The sequence below is a fragment of the Moschus berezovskii genome, chromosome 3 (genome assembly GCF_049115385.1).
Source record: "Moschus berezovskii isolate FMDL1 chromosome 3, NW_MosBer_1.0, whole genome shotgun sequence".
NCBI lineage: Eukaryota > Metazoa > Chordata > Mammalia > Artiodactyla > Moschidae > Moschus > Moschus berezovskii.
The window spans coordinates 104,270,105-104,288,464 of record NC_142462.1 but is presented as its reverse complement, the minus strand read 5'-3'; the positions used below and the strand labels follow the sequence as shown (position 1 = coordinate 104,288,464).

Sequence of the window (18,360 nt, the reverse complement as noted above, 5' to 3'; positions counted from 1 at the left end):
TAAAAGATGCATGTCCTTTTTGTTTGTTTTTCTACAGGTCGTGGTTGTACAGGCCATTAGTGCTCTCTGTCAGAAATACCCTCGAAAGCACAGCGTCATGATGACCTTCCTCTCCAACATGCTCCGAGATGATGTAGGTGGACTGCTTTTTCATTGTGGTAACTTGCTTGCTTCAGTTCTTATACCCTAGTGTTTAAAGCTGCTTAATCTCAGCATGCCTGTCAAATAATATTCTCAATTTTAGCTTCTGTCTTATTACTAAACATATTATTGCTTTTGACTTTCCCACTTGGAAGGAAAAAACATTTTTGTTTCTTTCAGAAGGGAAGGGAAATGAAATTTGAATGTTACATCATAAGCCTTGGAGTAAAATCATTTTTCCAAAAAGTGCCCTCAGAGTGAACAGCAGTTTCTCTTTTTCGCCAGGGAGGCTTTGAATATAAGCGGGCCATCGTGGACTGCATAATCAGCATTGTAGAAGAGAACCCCGAGGGTAAAGAGGCAGGTCTGGCCCACCTCTGCGAATTCATCGAGGACTGTGAACACACCGTTCTGGCTACAAAGATCCTACACCTGTTGGGCAAAGAGGGCCCCAGAACACCTGTCCCCTCCAAGTATATCCGCTTTATTTTTAATAGGGTTGTCCTGGAGAGCGAGGCCGTCAGAGCTGGTGAGTAACTGGAGCACTGATGAGCGTAACTGGCGATCTTGGGAAATGCTTAACTCAAGGGGGTGGTAATGAAGTTGGAAAATGACCCTGCCGTGTCTGTTCGATGGTTGGATCTTGGAGCATGCTTCAGTTCAGTTCAGTTCAGTCGCTCAGTCGTGTCCGACTCTGCGACCCCATGAATCACAGCACGCCAGGCCTCCCTGACCATCACCAACTCCCGGAGTTCACTCAAACTCATGTCCATAAAGTCGGTGATGCCATCCAGCCATCTCATTCTCTGTCGTCCCCGTCTCCTCCCGCCCCCAACCTTTCCCAGCATCAGAGTCTTTTCAATACAGCTCTTTCTTTGTATTCCAATTTTCATCCTGATTTCAACCTTGTAGGAGAGACAAATAACCCCTGACCTTTGGATTGACATTAGACTTTGATGGTGTCATCCATTTTTTTCAGTTAAGGTCTCAAGTATGAATGTCTGAAATTTGTCTCCCACTGTAGCTTCTAAGTGACTTTTTGAACAGATCTTAGGAGTTTTTTTTACTTCCTTCTCTCTTAATTGTTCGTTCTCCTTAGCATGTGAACTGGTCCAAATCTCTCCTGTTAAAACTACAGGCCTTCATTTGATTCATTGTCTCTCACTAGGTACTAACCATATTTCCTGTTACAGAACCTTGAAGCAGCCATTACCAGCTGCCTCTCTGAACTTACTTTCCATTTTCTTTTCAATTCACTATAATCTTGCTCTCTCCTTTAAAAATCTTCTGAAGCTATTTATTTAAAAATTACTTAGAAGCTAGCTTGAGAATCAAGTTAGACACTTTAATGTTCTTATCCTTATTCACCTCAGTCAATTTGATGGGCTGTTGACTAAACACTTCATGAAACTCTCTTCCCTTAGTTTCCACAAATAGCCTGCATCTTTCCATCATTCCTCAGTCTTCTTTACAGAGCTTCTCTTCCACTCCTTAAAATGGTAGTTTTCTTTAGGTGGTTGTCTTCTCAACATCCGCATTCTTTCTGCTGATCATTTTCAGAGTTCTGCTGATATGCTATGGCATTGTAGTCATGTCTCTCTCCTGAACTTGTATGTTTAGCTGTCCCAGGCACTTCACATTCATCTTAAAATTCAGACTGTCCCAAACAGAAACCCTTATCTCTATTGTCCACTCAGTTGCAAGACTAGAACTTTATTCCATTGTTTTATAACTCCCGTCTACCTTTTGGCAAAGTTATGTCCGTTCTGTCCCCTCAATATGTATTTCTTCATTCTCATTTTTTCTGTTTTCCTGAGGGCTGTGTTAGGCTCCCATCCATTTCAGATGCCCAGTTAGTCCGACTGCTTGTACTCTCACCCACATCCAGTATATTCTCCACACTCTGCTACCAAAATGGACATTGCATACAAAATCTGCTCACAAATTTAGTGTAGCACACCCTGCTGCAGATACACAGATTCATCCTATATTTAACTCGTGTTAATAATAATTTTGAGGTTAAACTGGAACGTATTTTTGTTTTGTGTCTAATCTCTCACTTGTCTCCTCCTGCTCTCCAGCGCAGGTCCAGTGCTTCAGCCTTACTCAGCTGCATCCAGTCCCAGAATCATTCCACACTTTTTTCTCTGGCCTGAGGGCCTCAGTACTTTGCACTTCTCTTTCCCTCAAATACTCTTTTCCTGCCTTTTTCTCTGGCTAACTCTACTTGTTCTGCAAGCTTTAGTGCAGGTAGTAAGTATGAGCTCCTTGTCTGTCATCTCCTCCAGTTTTGACTTAATGTTCCTTTCTCTGCTCATATAGTATCCAGGATATGGTTCTACTATGGATTTACTATGTTGGAACTATCTATTTACACCTGTCTTTCCCACTAGACTACAACTCCTTGAGGTCAGGGACTACATCTTTTATCTTTTAACCTTCAGCACTTAGCACAACTCCTGACAGAAGTTAAGTAAGCAATAAATCTTTGTTGATCCAGTGATTTTTAATAATAGAGTTTTGGGTGTTTTTTCCCCTGTGTGTGGGGGTTGGTTGTTTGAAGTTTGTTTTGTTGTTCTTTAGTCGCTAAGTTGTGTCCCACTTTTGCTACCCCATGGGCTGTAATCCGCCAGGCTCCTCTGTAAGGAGTCAGACTGAAGAAGAGCCCATATAAGAAACACATATGATCTTTTTTCCTCAATGCATAGAGAGTTTCCTTATTCAGAGCTCTCTTGGACCCACTTTGTATTTATGCTTAAATGGATCAAGGAAATAAGAAGTTCACGATTAAACAGTGAGAGTTTATGTCAGCCAAACATGGGGAAACGCCTCTAATTTTTTTCTTAATAATTATCGCTTAACTCTGTGAAGTCAGTATTCATGTTGTTTCATTTTATGCTCCATTATAGCTGCTGTGAGTGCTTTGGCAAAATTTGGGGCTCAGAATGAAAATCTTCTCCCAAGCATCCTAGTACTGCTACAAAGGTAACTAAAAGAATTTTTAAGAAAAGGAATGCCATGTGACTGAATAGATAGTACCATATCAAATGCCTTGTAGGGCCTAAGAGTAGAGCTGATGGAGTAAGTCAGGGGCAAATGGCGTTTTCCCTACTCTTGGTAATTTTGCGTGTGCTAAGTGCATACAAAATCTGACTTCTAATTTCTCATGCATGATTTTGAAAAAGTGACTCAAATACATGTGCCTCAATTTGTAAAGCAGAGGCCAACTTCAGAGAGCTTCACTGTGTAGAGTTGAAAATACCAGCTTTTCATGGTCTCCTTGACTCCCTATTTGATGAGGAAAAGACTTGCTTTAGCAAACACTCCGTGATTACATCTTGCAATTGAAGCAGAAAAATTATAAGCCAAAAGCTGGCTGGTTTAAATAAAACAAATTGCCATTTGAGTAATATCAGTGCCTCGGTTCGGAATGCTTTTTAGTATCCTTGGAAAGTCTAATATTGCCAGTTTTTAGTTTGTAGAAGTCTAAATCTTTACCAGGGTCATGTGGTTGCAGATCAAAGAACAGCCTCCAAACTGCTATCTTATGCTACTGTGTTCTTCCTAATCATTTTAATGCCTACTTATGTAGTGTTTCTGATTCATAATGACACCATTTCTTTAGCAACTCAGAACAATACCCAGGATATATGGAGATTTTAGGAGCCACTGTTGGCTGTTGTTGAGCTCTTGTATTATGGTAGTATCAGATGGCCTGGACCGTGTCCGTTAGGCATAGTGGTAAAGCTCTGGATATCTTTTAGAGCGCTATGACATGCCTATTCTGTATCCCCTGGACAGGTGTATGATGGATACTGATGATGAGGTACGGGATAGAGCTACCTTCTATCTGAATGTGCTGCAGCAGAGGCAGATGGCGCTGAATGCTACATATATCTTCAATGGTCAGTGAGAGCCAAGAATGGAGACAAATGTACCTTTGATCTACAGGTGGTGTCTTGGAAGTATATCTCATGATTTGCATATGAGCTGGCTTCACTAGGCAGAATGCTTGGTTTCTGTCTCTGAATGCACTTCCATTTCTAGAGAAACCTAAAAGTATGTAAAAGTCCAAAGAATATTGCTTGTCCCTGGTTCTCTTTGAGCTCCCTCTTGGATGGGTTTACCTTTTTTCCTTTTCTTATGCTATCTTTGTCTCCACATGGCTCTGTTGCTTTGTTTTCTGGAAGATACTTCCATTCTTCCATTTTGTTGCAAATACGTATGCTCAGCTCCTGTGCTTCCTCAGATGGAATTATAAGTGCCTATATTCTTTAATAATTTAGCTTATAAATCTGTGGTTATAGTTTTCTTTAGAAAGCTTAGATAAATATATTACAAATCTGGGCCTGCCTGGATCCTAGGATTGGCAAGAAGTTCTAGTGCTGAGAGTTTTCTGTTTCATAGGTCTAACAGTCTCTGTACCAGGGATGGAAAAAGCCTTATACCAGTACACGCTGGAGCCTTCAGAAAAGCCCTTTGATATGAAATCTATTCCTCTTGCTATGGCTCCTGTCTTTGAACAGAAAGCAGGTAATGGGAACACTTTGTTTTTAAACTGTTTATAGTTTTACACCAATAAAATACACTGTTGGCATGTTTTTTCTAATATTTCTTTTAATGGTTACTCTTTCTAAATCTTATAGAACTAAGATGAATGATATTTTTAAAGTTAGGGTTTGAAATTTTTTTCCTTACTTTCTCATGAAAGCAAGAATATGAAGTGTGACATAGAATGAAAGATTTTTTTTAACGCTAAGTGTTACAGCTTTTGAAGTTAGTTGTCAGTGTTTCAGAGCAGTAGTTGTGTTGTCACCTATTTTTGTTTTCTGATCTTGATTAATTTCTTAGTTAATTTTTCTTTTGGAGGCTTAAAAAAATAAATGGACAAAGTGTGTAGTGGTTCAAACCAAAAATGAAAGATCTTATGCCCTCAGCATTTTCAGTTTTTTGTTGTTGATACTACATAAGTAGTTTTTCCTATTTGAATAACAAGATTTGTTTTATAAACCGTTCCTTCTTTTAAGAGTAATTTTTAAAAATATTCTGGTCCATTAAAGCAAATTCTGTATTTTTAGAACTTGCTTTATTTCATGAAGTATGTTCACTAAATACACTTTGAGTGTCCCTCCAAAAAGGGTGACAGAGAACCTCCTGGTATGATTTAGCAATAGCTCCTTATATATCTGCTACAAGTTTTTTTCTTCATCTCCTGTATGCATGTTTGACTTGATAGTGGGAGAGAAAGCTCACTTAACTGCTCATCTCTGTCTCTGTAGAAATCACACTGGTGTCTACTAAACCCGAGAAGTTGGCTCCTTCCAGGCAAGACATTTTCCAAGGTATGATGATTTGATGTGTAGAGGAAGTAGCCCAGCTCCCTAGGCATTGTAACTATAATGAAGGCCACCACTTTTTATTCAATTTGATTAGTTCTCAGTATGGGAAATCTTTATATGACTGAATATAATTTATTGTCATAGCTTCCTGCTGTTAGGACTGCTGGAATCTGTGGGACTTGGCAATTTCCAGTTGTCAGCTTACTGAGAATATAGTTCTTACCCTGTATCTTGGTTAACGGGACTCAAATTCTATGAAATTAGGAATTAAGTTTCTTTTTTATTTTTTGCTTTTAGTAATTAACTGTGAAGTGAGAGTCGCTCAGTTGTGTCTGACTCTTTGCGACCCCTGGACTATTCAGTCCATGGTATTTTCCAGGCCAGGATACTGGAGTGGATAGCCTTTCCCTTCTTCAGGGGATCATCCCAACCCAGGGATTGAACCCAGGTCTCCAAAATTGCAGGCAGATTCTTTAGCAGCTGAGCCACCAGGGAAGCCCAGTTAACTGTATAAACTCTTATTTAAAAGATTACTTCACTAAAGCTTGGGGACATATTATTAGTTGAGTATCCTTAAAACATTTTAGCTTCCCAGAGTAATATCTTCCCCTGTCTTCTTCTCCTTCCTTCTTTTCTTTCCTTTTTTCTTGATAGAGCAACTGGCTGCCATTCCTGAGTTTATGAATCTAGGACCCTTGTTCAAGTCTTCTGAGCCTGTTCAACTTACAGAAGCAGAGACAGAATATTTTGTTCGTTGTGTCAAGCACATGTTTACCAATCACATTGTGTTCCAGGTGAGAGAAGTGTCATAACTGGCTCTGGTAAGGGATTTAGTATTAATTCTCCTTTAGTTTAGAATACACAGAAGAACTCAGTGAAAAAGATCTTCACGATCCAGTTAATCACGATGGTGTGATCACCCACCTAGAGCCAGACATCCTGGAATGTGAAGTCAAGTGGGCCTTAGGAAGCATCACTATGAACAAAGCTAATGAAGGTGATGGAATTCCAGTTGAGCTATTTCAAATCCTAAAAGATGATGCTGCACTCAATATGCCAGCAAATTTGGAAAACTCAGCAATGGCCACAGGACTGGAAAAGGTCAGTTTTCATTGTAGTTCCTAAGAAAGGCAATGAATGCCAAAGAATGCTCACACTACTGCATAATTGCACTCATCTCACACGCTAGCAAAGTAATGCTCAAAATTCTCCAAGCTAGGCTTCAGCAATGCGTGAACTGTGAACTTCCAGATGTTCAAGCTGGTTTTAGAAAAGACAGAGGAACCAGAGATCAAATTGCCGACATCCACTGGATCATGGAAAAAGCAAGAGAGTTCCAGAAAAACATCTACTTCTGCCTTACTGCCTATGCCAAAGCCTTTGACTGTGTGGATCACAAGAAACTGTGGGAAATTCTGAAAGAGATGGGAATACCAGACCACCTTACCTGCCTCTTGAGAAACCTGTGTGTAGGTCAGGAAGCAACAGTTAGAACTGGACATGGAACAGACTGGTTCCAAATAGGAAAAGGAGTATGTCAAGGCTATATATTGTCACCTTGCTTCTTTAACTTACATGCAGAGTACATCATGAGAAACACTGGGCTGGATGAAGCCACAAGCTGAAATCAAGATTGCCAGGAGAAATATCAGTAATCTCAGATACGCAGATGATACCAACCTTATGGCAGAAAGTAAAGAAGAACTAAAGAGCTTCTTGATGAAAGTGAAAGAGGAGAGTGAAAAAGTTGGCTTAAAGCTCAACATTCAGAAAACTAAGATCATGGCATCTGGTCCCATCACTTGATGGCAAATAGATGGGGAAACAGTGACAGACTTATTTTGGGGGGCTCCAAAATCACTGCAGATGGTGAAATTAAATTTTATTTAATTAAATCACTGCAGCCATGAAATTAAAAGACGCTTGCTCCTTGGAAGGAAAGTTATGACCAACCTAGACAGCATATTAAAAAGCAGAGACATTACTTTGCCAACAAAGGTCTGTCTAGTCAAGGCTATATTTTTCCAGTGGTCATGTATAGATGTGAGAGTTGGACTATAAAGAAAGCTGAATGCCGAAGAATTGATGCTTTTGAACTGTGGTGTTGGAGAAGACTCTTGAGAGTCCCTTGGACTGCAAGGAGATCCAACCAGTCCATTCTAAAGGAGATCAGTCCTGGGTGTTCATTGGAAGGACTGATGCTAAAGCTGAAACTCCAGTACTTTGGCCACCTGATGTGAAGAACTGACTCATTTGAAAAGACCCTGATGCTGGGAAAGATCAAAGGCAGGAGGAGAAGGGGATGAGATGGTTGGATGGCATCACCGACTCAATGGACATGAGTTTGGGTAAACCCCGGGAGTTGGTGAAAGACAGGGAGGCCTGGCGTGCTGCAGTTCATGGGTCGCAAAGAGTTGGACACAGCTGAGCGACTGAACTGAACTGACTGAACTTTAGTTTATGATTCTGGTTCCTTTTATAGAGAAGCAGCTTGCCAGCATTTTTCTGGTTTTCTTTCCTAACTCCATAGCTAGAGAGATGCCTTTGTGTGATGGGAAACTTTTGATGATTTAAACTTAAAAGGACATAAAACTGAAATGTCTGAAAAAGTTGGACAGCATAAAGTATAACCTGTGAAAAAATGATCGTCACTTAATATCAGGGTAAATTAAGTGTGTTGTTCCAAAAACTTGGATTTCAATTTGATTCTCAGCCAGCTGTCAGACTTATACCATCTTGTTTGGTAGAACTCAATCTCAGGAAACAAGAAGAGACTGGTGAGTAATATAAACGAGAAAGACCTCAAGAATAAGCTTATCCTTGTTGTCTCAAGAAAATCTTAGGGGGAGACATGCATGGTGTTTAGAGAAAGAAGGTTTAATGGATTCCAGAACTGAGTCGGGGAGAAAGAAACAATTTACTTGAAAACAGTTCTTTTTCATAACTTTCCTATTTGATGACTTTTCAGTTTGACTGTACCAATACTCTCAATGACCAGCTACTGGAGAAAGTGACAGTGCAGGTGGAGCCATCAGAGTCCTATGAAGTGCTGTGTTGTATCCCAGCCCCCAGCCTGCCTTACAATCAACCAGGAGTATGCTATACTCTCGTTCGTTTACCTGAAGATGACTCAATAGCAGGTACTAATACACAGAATGCAAGAGATGTGATTGGGAGTGCATTGCCACTTTAACTCTGAAGTGTCTGGGCAGATATTTGGAGTCCAAGAATTTCTTTCTTTTCTGCGATTAATAAATGTAGTGATAATGAATGGTAAAGTTATAAAGTTAGTTACTGCTACAGAAATACTAATTATATAACCAAGTTTCTGAGTAAAATATGCCGGACATTTAATCTTAAAAGAGAAACTGAATGTATACAGTGGTAGCCCAGAGCAGGACTCAGACTTTCTGCTGAAACAGTATCAACCTAGTGAGGGTGCACATCCCTGATGTCCCCTATGAAGGATCACGGCCTGCTTTTCCCTGATGTTTCTTTAGGGCAGCCTAAGGACTTTGTAGTTAGTAGACCCATGGCATCGTAAAATATAGTTTTAAGGGTCCTATAACACAAGGCAAGTGTCTGAGAGTATGTCTCAGCCTAGTGACTGGTTTAACCAACATTTGTGTATCCACAGTTGAGAAAGGCTTTGTGATCTACCTGACCTGTGGGCACTTGGGGATTCGGTTGGGAGCGTTGGGGTGGGGAGGCAGCACGCATGGGAAGGAGAGCCAACTGCTAGCATCAACAGTAGTTACAAATTTGGGATTCTGAGACCTTATGACCTACCTCCTGTGAATGTCAAGTATTGTACTTGATTTCTTTTCTCTGTTTTCCCACCTGAGTTCTTTTCTTCCCATATTTGCTGCAGAGTATTCACAACTGTTACCCAGTTTGTACCGAAATAAGCACACACAATGCACTTACATTTTGAACAGTTTTTATTACTAGTACAAGAGAAAACAATTTTTACTACTAATAACAGGAAAAAACATATAGCCAACAAATATTGGGAAAGTTACAGGGTTACAAGAAATCGTAAAAGTACTAGTAAATAGTTATCCCTGGTCATCATTCAGTTACATTTGGGGCTTAACCTGTCTTCCTTTAGCCCCTCTCCCAACTCCCTTTTTAGATATTGGTTGCGGGAGCGCCTGCCTAATCTTACCTGTGTTGGATGATAGACCAGGCTACTCAACTCGAGCACGAGGTAGATTCAAGTTGGCACCATTGCTGGGTCTGAACCCCAGGTTGTTCCCTCTGGCCCTGGGTGGACCTGCATTTGCAGCCACCCTGGATCCATAACCCCCTGGGTAGGAAGGCACTTTCTATCTGGCCTCCACTATTTCTCCTTTGAACATTAGGCCATCCAACTTTAACCTTTATCTCCTTTACCCCTTTTTTATGAGGTTTCTCTTATTCCATTCCCTTTTAACTTCACTTTCTTTCCTGGTCTATTTCCCTCTGGTTAGATTTGTCTAATGTCCACCAGCCAGTAATTAAGCTGACTGTACTCTTATGTAGCTAGTTTCATTTAACCTTATTCTAAACCAATATCTGGGCCCAGTCTTAATGTAGCCCTGTGGCTTTTGCCATCATCCTGGGATACTCTGTTCTTTTTCTAGTAGCCACCTCTCCATATTTCAAAATTCTAATTCAAAATTTTTATTTCCCACAAACTTTCTGTTTTTTAAGGAATGCCATTACTTTGTCACTTAATTTTAGAGGGAACCGAAATGTTAAGCTCATTGAAGAATCAAGCTCTTCCCAATTGAGAATGCTAGCTCCTCCCATTTCCCCAGGTTCACTTGGATAACTGATAACTCAGGTGCCACATCCCAGGGAGTGGTTCTAACAGAATACAATAAATACAGTTTTACAATATCAAAAATACATAAAACAACAATATTGAAATTACAGAAGTCACATACAGTATAGGAGAAAACAACAACAACAACAGAAAACATTTCAACTAACACAGGAAGCATAAGGGAGGTTCGAGCCCTCCTTACTAAGGAGTTAATTTCTTTTTTTTTTAAACATACATCTTACAAATTAGCCCAGAGGTTTCAGCTTTTGGTCTGCTGGCTATGGACTCTTTTGGCTGATGGTTGTTAGTGGGTTGTTGTTTTTTTTTTTTTTTTGGTTGTTCGTATTTTGTTTATAAAAATTTGGCATTTGGAGAATTTTCTAAATTCAAAAGGGTTTGCTGATTGGTGTTCAAACTCAGTTATAAACTCTTGTGATTGTATCTTGGATAAAAGAAATGAAATTTAGTCTCGGACTTTTAAAACTTTGAAAGTTTTAAAAAATTAGTAGGTTGACTTACTAATTTTACCAGTGATTTTACCCATCATTTACCTGCTTAGGAAAGAAAATCCTTTCTATTCTTTAGTCTTTGTTAGAAATTATGAAATTTTGAGCCTATGGCCAATCCAAAGTCTTTGCTGTGCAATGAATAGAAGAGAAATACCAGGACACAGGTGGTAATGAAAGTCTTTTTTCCCTATTCCTTCCTTTCAGCATTTTCCTGTTGCAGATATTCTGAATCTTAACCAAGCATGTAAAGATCTATACATCACCTCTGCCTGTCTCATCTCAGAAAAGATGTTTTCCACATAGAAACAGGAAAAAAGAAATTCTATAGATTGTAATTTCCTTCCTTCAACCTGAAAACTATACAGAATAGGAAGGAAAATAGGTTTTGGAGACAGATAAATTAGGATTTGAATTCTGACTCTGCTACACACTGAGTGCTTAATCATAGGCAAATGTTTTGATCTCTGTATACTTTTTAGGATTGTTTTAAGGATAAAATGAAATTAAGTGAAGTGATGAGCCTGGTGCCAGACACATAGTAAATACTTAATAGATAGAAGGTATTCTGAAACTATCCACTTTCTCCCTTTACCTAACTCTTTAAAAATCAAGCCATTCACAGTTCAAAATATAGAGACCCACCAATTTCCTCAGAAAATTATTCTGTCAGTTGTTCTTATATTTTCTTTATCTTTAAACCTTTCCATTTCTCCTTACTATAAAAGTGTACAAAAAAAACCTATGCCATCTGAAAAAATTTAAACTCAACATCAAGTATTACCATAACTTCTTCCTTGAAATCTTGGGAAAATTGTAAAAAGAGTAATCAACATCTTAAGTCTCAATTAGTCCCACTGATCTTCTGTCCTCCAGCAACTACCCTTTACTTAAAAACTGTCAGAAAAGCCTTCAAGGCAGCATACTTTCTTAGTGTTCTTTCTCACACAACAACTTTCTTTCCTCTGCATGTTTATTACACCAGTAACAACACATGTATGCAACATTCTATGAATTTTTTCCCTACTTGGGACCTCTGTAATGACCATACCCTTTTGTTTTATTACTTACTCAGAACCATTCTAATCCCTATATTGCTTTTATTATTGAACTCTCAGTTCTTATAGAATCGTATTTCTTACCTCAAACCATCTGAACAAATTTAAATAGCCCTCAACAGAAAATATCCATACCAAGGTCACATTTAACAGTACATATCTGAATCTCTCTTTCATTAGGGATGCTGCCTCCCACCTAACAATTCACAACTCTTTCATATGATACATACCTAACATTCATACTGTAGTTCTCAACTTTCTGCCTACACCTCCTTAAACCTTTATATTAACTGGAGCTACCCCAGGATTCTGATGGACTCCAAACTCTTCTCTGAAGCTGCTGTTTCCATTACATTATTTGCTGTTCAATATTGATCATATTAACTCCTGACATTCCGAATTAAATCCATAATTCCAGTTAAGTAAAATTTATCTCAGTTTCTTTTTACCCTGACTCACCTCCAACCACTCACTGGGATTCATATTACTGATCCTTAGTGAAACCTTGCATTCTTCCAAGCTAAGCACGTAATCTGCAGTCTTTGTTCAAAAGCTAAAAAAGCAGGCAGGATAAGTTGAACATTACTATTTAGCCACAATATATCCATTCCCTTTATCACTAGAATTTGTATGAATCTAGCTAGAGAGTCCATATTCCTCCAGATTTGACCTGTTAAAGAGACTGGCCACGGTTCAAGTCTGAGACACTCATTCACTTGTTCATTCATCTCATAACCAAGTGCCCTTTCCCCAAACACTGAAATTTTTAACATTTCCTCTGTGCTGACTTTGAACCTTTCTTCCTATCCTACTTCATGTTCACCATCATCATTGGTAGCTGTCATCTTTGTTGTGCCTTTCTTGAATGATAACATCTCTCCAGAACGCAGTGTAACCGAGGGCTATCCACTCATTTCTTCTTTCCTCTCTTGTAGCCTTAGAAAAAGCCTCTGCTTATTGGTAGCCCCCAGCTTTGATTCACAGTCTGGCCTTTAAATGCCTTCAGTATGTGAAAATGTGAACCTACTCTTTATTATTCAAAACACTCCCATCCTCTGGCATGCATCATCATCTCTGGATGTCCGGAGTACTGATGTTACAGGACTGCTGCTCATGCTCTCCCTTCAGATTTTGTTTTTTGACTTTCTATATGACCATTTACCTCTTGAATCCACCCACTCTGACATAATTACCTGACAGATTTTTTTTCAGGCAGCCACCAATTGCCTTGTGATGATTTCTTTTTATGTTTTCTCCCATTTTTCCTTATTTCATTAATTGTGATCAAGTTGAACAGGTAGCACTCTGCATCATAACTGTTATAATGTTCCTTAATAATTGCAAGAATGATTTATATGTATACTATCAACTAACTTCCCACTTTAACCACTTCTTTCCATTTTTTCTTTGCTCACTTTCATTAGAAAAACAACAAACATATGAACACTTTATCAAGTATGTGTAGGAGCTATATTTTCCCAGTGCTAAATACAGTTCTTTAAAAATCCAGTTGACTGCACCGTACCACCTTTGCTTTGTACTTGACCATGTTGTAGCCTCTCCCTCCATAAACATTCTGCATTCTCTCTTTCCATAAAACAGTGCTTGCTCATGGTTATAACAGATGGCACCTATGTTTTCTTATAGTCACTATTCTGCACCTAGTGTCTGGCCTCCATACCACATACGGTAGCCCTCCTGCCCATGAGTTCTGCTGGTATTCCAGATTGGGAGCTCTTGAAGCTGTCTTCCCCTTTTCTGTGGAGCCTCCTTTAACTACCCTGGCCCTTTACACAGCCATGAGGTCCCCGCCCTCCATTCTGCCTGTCCCTTTCTTTTCCCATTGACTGTCCTCACCCATCTCAACACTGGCCCACCACCTTCACCCTTCACAGCCACTCCAGAATCCGAAGTCTCTCTCTCTGCACAGAGTGCGAGTGAACCTTGCTCAGCCATCCTCTGCCTTTTCTCCACTCTTGTGCCTCCGCTTTGTCCTCAGCACGCCATCCTCCTTCCCCGACCACCTGCCCGCAGGGGCAGCGGGCTTTTCCTTGATATCTGCTCTCTCTCGTTGGGCCTCCCTCATGCTCCCCTGTAGCCAGCTCTTGGTCTGCCACAGACTGCAGTGACTCTGTATGCTGTCCCCATTCATCCCTAAGTACCTGTCTTTTCAGGTCCCTCAGGCTTCTGTCTGACCTTCTGTCTAGTCATGCTCTGCACTGACAGGCTTGTTTCAAACACTCTCTACACCCCCCTGCCTCTACCAGCTCATCCTCCTCTGCCACATCCACTTCTCCCATATTTCACCATGGCCTCCACTGTGCTGTCCTCTGCCTCCTGCATGGGCTTCCTCACTGCCGTGGCCCACTCACAGGGGCAGAGCTCCTGGACGGACATCCAGCTCCATCTTTGCCACTTTGCTGTCATACTTCACGCACTGTGCTCCCTGGCCCTCTCAACTCCTCCCCACCGCAGACAGCGGGTGCCAGCGCCTCGCCTTCCTCACTCTTCTCACCCAGCAGACCTCCTCTCCTCCACCACCTGACTCCGAATGCTCACCTGATCCCCTTACCCCTGAGGCCCGGTCTCATCATCTCTCCTGACTCCTTCTCTACTGTACACATGCAAAGAAACTATCCAACCTTAGTCACGTGACATTCTTTAAAGAGGCTACTGTCTGAAGCTTCCAGTTATTCTTCTCTGTCCTGTGCAGCCTTCTAGATCCTCTACCTTCTACTCAACCCAGTTCAGTCCTCTCTGCTTCAGCACTGTGATACACTGTGCTGAATCCGCATGCTCTGCCTTCCAACCCACCCTCACGCAGCAGGCTGAGCCCACCTCCTGGGCGCCAGGACCCCATGTCGCCCCTCCCTGTGACCTTTCGTGTTTCCATCCACACACTTGTCTCTTCTGATCAGGTCTCGGGGAGCCTCGGCCTCTGATTCACCCACTTTTCCTTTCACCACAGCGCTCTCACCGTCTTCTTACCCTCTCGCCCCCACACCTGCCAGCCCCTTTCCTGACACCTCCACACTCCATCCAGACCTGCACAGAGCCCTGGTCCACCCTCCCGCTCTCCTCCTCCTTCCTGGCAGTCACCTCTCCCAGACGCTCCAACCTCACCCACCCCTGCTGCCCCTTCCATCATGTGGACGTCCCCTCTGGTGTTCTCTGCACAAATACACACAACCTGCTGGTCCTGCTGTCTGCCCTGGTCCTGCTGTCCGCCCTCCTGCCCTCCTCGCAGTCACTCTCCCATAGACACTCTTCTGCAATAAACTGTCCCACCCACTCTGCCCCTTCCATCATGTGGACATCCCCTCTGGTGTTCTCTGCACAAATACACACAACACTCCTTCCTTGCAGTCATCACTTCCATCTCCCTTGGCCCTACTAAAGAGTTTGAAACCTTAAGCTCAGGGACACCATGCTTGCAATCTACTCCCAAATCATTGACAGTAAACCCCCCCCATCCTACCCCCCACCCCCCATCATTCAGGTGCCTTGTCGGCTACATTCATTTATTCGCTGTCTGCCTGGTCCTGGGTCCTTTTCCTCCTTGTCTGACGGTCTGGACTCTGATGCCTCCCTCTGCCCCACCCCGGGGGCTCCTCTGCTCCCCCTTCACCTCTCTGCCCAGCTTTCCACCTGCCCTTCCCCCCAGTGATTCTCACCCGAGGATGCATGACCCCCAAGGCCGGCCTATCAGCAGCATCTCTGAGGAATGTTTTTTTGTTTTCTTTTTGGATGTTTTTGGGTTTGTTTTTGTTTCGAGCAGAGCACTGCTCACCCCCAGATGTTCTGATAGGCCTCCCTTGGGGTCCATGCCCCAACCCACCCACGGGTGAAAACCACCCCCCCCACCCCGGGGAAGAATCACTGCTGTGGAAGGCCAGCCTGCCTCTCTGGGCTGCCCTCTCCCCTTGCCCGCCTCACGCCTCCCATCAGCTGCCACTGGCCCAGTTCCTCAAAGATCCCAGCACTGCTCCCCTGACACGCCCAGCACTGTCCTCCTGGAACCACCTCATTCCCTTCCATGTTAGCTCACTGACACCTGACTTGCCCCAAACCCCAGTCTGCATTAGAGCACTTCTCTTGTTAAGCCACACCCCCTGCCAACACTCCTCTCCCCACCCCTCACCCTTATGATTCTCAGGCATTGGGACAATTTCTTTGGTGCAGACCTGTCCTTCTTGGCACTTGCCACTGTCCATTACCCCAGGTTGCCCTTCTTCATTTCAGACCTGTGACACCATCCCCCTGGGGAGCCTTGCCCTCCCCCTAGTCTCCCTATCCCTCAGTGTTTCCACTGAGCAGACTTTCCCTTCCTCCCTTCCTGCAGCGACTCCCCTTTGTCCTCTCTGTGTGGACTCACTGGTCCTCCCAGTCCTCAACCTGAAGTCATCACCCCAACACTGGGCGTCTCATCAGTCCAGAAGCTCAGTTAAAGCACACGATGTTCCCAGTATCTGAAGTTGGCTCATAACCTCCCCTCCCCCTGCATCTTGATCCCAAACATCCCCATGTCCAGCTCTATCAAACCTGATGTGACCCCAACCCAAACCCATTCCCTCCCCACTCCTGATACCCACCTGCCACTCTGTCCCCCGACCCCGTCCCCAGCAGATCGGATCCATAGTAGTGAAGAGCCTGGCCAAAAGTTCTACGCTAGCCACGACATTCCAGGCTGCAGCAGCAGCCACTGTTCCCACCCACCGCTAGCCACGCCTTTCTTTTCATGCCTCCCTCCACAAGTCTCAGCCCCCACTGGCTCGCCCTGTAACTCAAAGTCCTTCTGGGTGGCCGGTCTGCCAGAATGCCTCTCTGCCATATCTGTCTTCTTCTCCCCGCTGCTGTCCAGCCTGTGTCCCTTCCCCTGCCCTCTGCTCTCCATCCTCCCCAGGTGCCTCCCATCACCTGGTCTGTCTCTGCCAGGGGACCCTCCTTGTCCTGCCACATCAAGACCCCGTGTGGACGTTCCTTCCTGTGACCTTTCCTCACGTGATCCGCTCCTCCCCTTCCCCTCCCTGGCACAGGGAGAGCGTCAGCCTCTCCTCTAGGCCCATCGTCTGCTCTCTGTGCTCCCTGATGCCTGTCATCACTGCCCTGGGTCATCCCTTCTCCAGAGAGGCTGCTCCCTCCTGGGACCTGCTCTCCCAGCTCACACTCCTTCCATCCCCTGCCCTGTCCCCTTCTCTCCAGAACCCCCTGCTGTCTCTCGTTCATTCCTTCCATGGCTCGGGCCACGGTTTCCCTTTAGGCTCCCTTTTCCTTAGCCTGGCACTCTCTTCTTTTCTCACTTCCCTTTTATTCAAGCCACTGCTCACAGGATTTACACCAGGCCCCTACCTTCCCACCTCCTCCATCCTTCTCCACTGCTCCCACCTCTCCTCTGGACCCTGGAATGCACCCCTGCCCATTGCCTTGCTCTCCTACTCCCTGATGACATGCTTCGGATCTCCCCTTTGCCCTCTCCCTCTCAGCTGTGCTTTAAGACTCTTCTGGTTCCCCGTCCCATTCTGCCTGCCCCTCTGTCCCCACGTCCAGGCTTCTGATCTGAGCCCCCAACCCCAGTCTCCACCACCTGCCCTCCGCTCGCTCTTCCTGTGCCTCTTTGCCGCCCCTTTTTTCTTCTCTGACTAGACCTATGGTTTGAAGGTCCCTGTTTTTCCCCCCTGGTTCCTTGTGAGGAGTCTCTCTGCCACATTCTAGGCCTCCACCCTTTAGAGGTCCCTTGTAAATAACAGAAGCACTGCTGATACCACTTTAAGTCCCAGCCACTCCTCTGCCAATTCTATTCGCCACCCACACTGGACCCCATCCACTTGAGTCCATCCTCAAGCCCCCGGGGCTCCCTGCGGTGTTTCTGTGCAGGCACTCTCGTCTCTCCCCGTGCAGTGCTGCCCCGTCTCCTCCACATCACCAGTCGTCATGGCCCCTGTCTCCAGCTGCTCCTAGGAGCCGTGGGTCTTCACCAAGACCAGGCCGTCGCATCTCAGCTGGTCCTCTCTGCTCTGCTCCCACCATGGGCCTTAGTACCGCACAGACCACTCTTTAGGAGCTGTGAGATCAGCAGCTGTCCCCGCAGTCATGAGGTTTTCTCCCTCTCCTGTGCCTGCTATCCCTTGTCCCATAGACTGCCTGCCCAGTCTGCTCCCTCATCGCTACCTAAGATGCCTGTCTCTTGCTGTCCAGACTGGGTGGGGATTGGACATTCCTTGCCCCATCCTCTGCCTTTTCTTCCGCTCTCTGAGAAATACTCCGCTTCATCCACAGCATCCATCCTATCCCCTGCCAGCTGCCAGTCCCACGAGGTCCTCCCCATCTGTCCCTCCTCCCGAGGCATGACCCTGCTGCTGCGCTGACTCTCAGCTCCTGGTCCGCACGGTGCGCCACTGGATCCATGCTCTGAAAACAGCCAGAAGGACCCTCCATTTCAGGTCCGCCATTTTGGAGAAGGTGGTTGCTTCTGGGTCCTCTCTGTTTCTTCTCTCCTTGCCCCTTCT

At 43.9% G+C, this 18,360-nt stretch overlaps 1 protein-coding gene across 2 annotated transcripts in view; it reads left to right on the top strand.

Moving 5' to 3' along the window:
• Window positions 1-18,360, top strand: part of COPG2 (coat protein complex I subunit gamma 2) — a 167,039-nt gene that overhangs the window by 76,331 nt on the left and 72,348 nt on the right. For both annotated transcript variants that reach the window (XM_055421272.2, XM_088834668.1), the window contains exons 13-20: window positions 38-133; window positions 427-670; window positions 3,051-3,126; window positions 3,943-4,046; window positions 4,549-4,674; window positions 5,421-5,483; window positions 6,135-6,274; window positions 8,449-8,620. In XM_055421272.2, coding sequence (XP_055277247.2) covers window positions 38-133; window positions 427-670; window positions 3,051-3,126; window positions 3,943-4,046; window positions 4,549-4,674; window positions 5,421-5,483; window positions 6,135-6,274; window positions 8,449-8,620 — 1,021 coding nt within the window. The remainder of the gene's footprint in view (window positions 1-37; window positions 134-426; window positions 671-3,050; window positions 3,127-3,942; window positions 4,047-4,548; window positions 4,675-5,420; window positions 5,484-6,134; window positions 6,275-8,448; window positions 8,621-18,360) is intronic.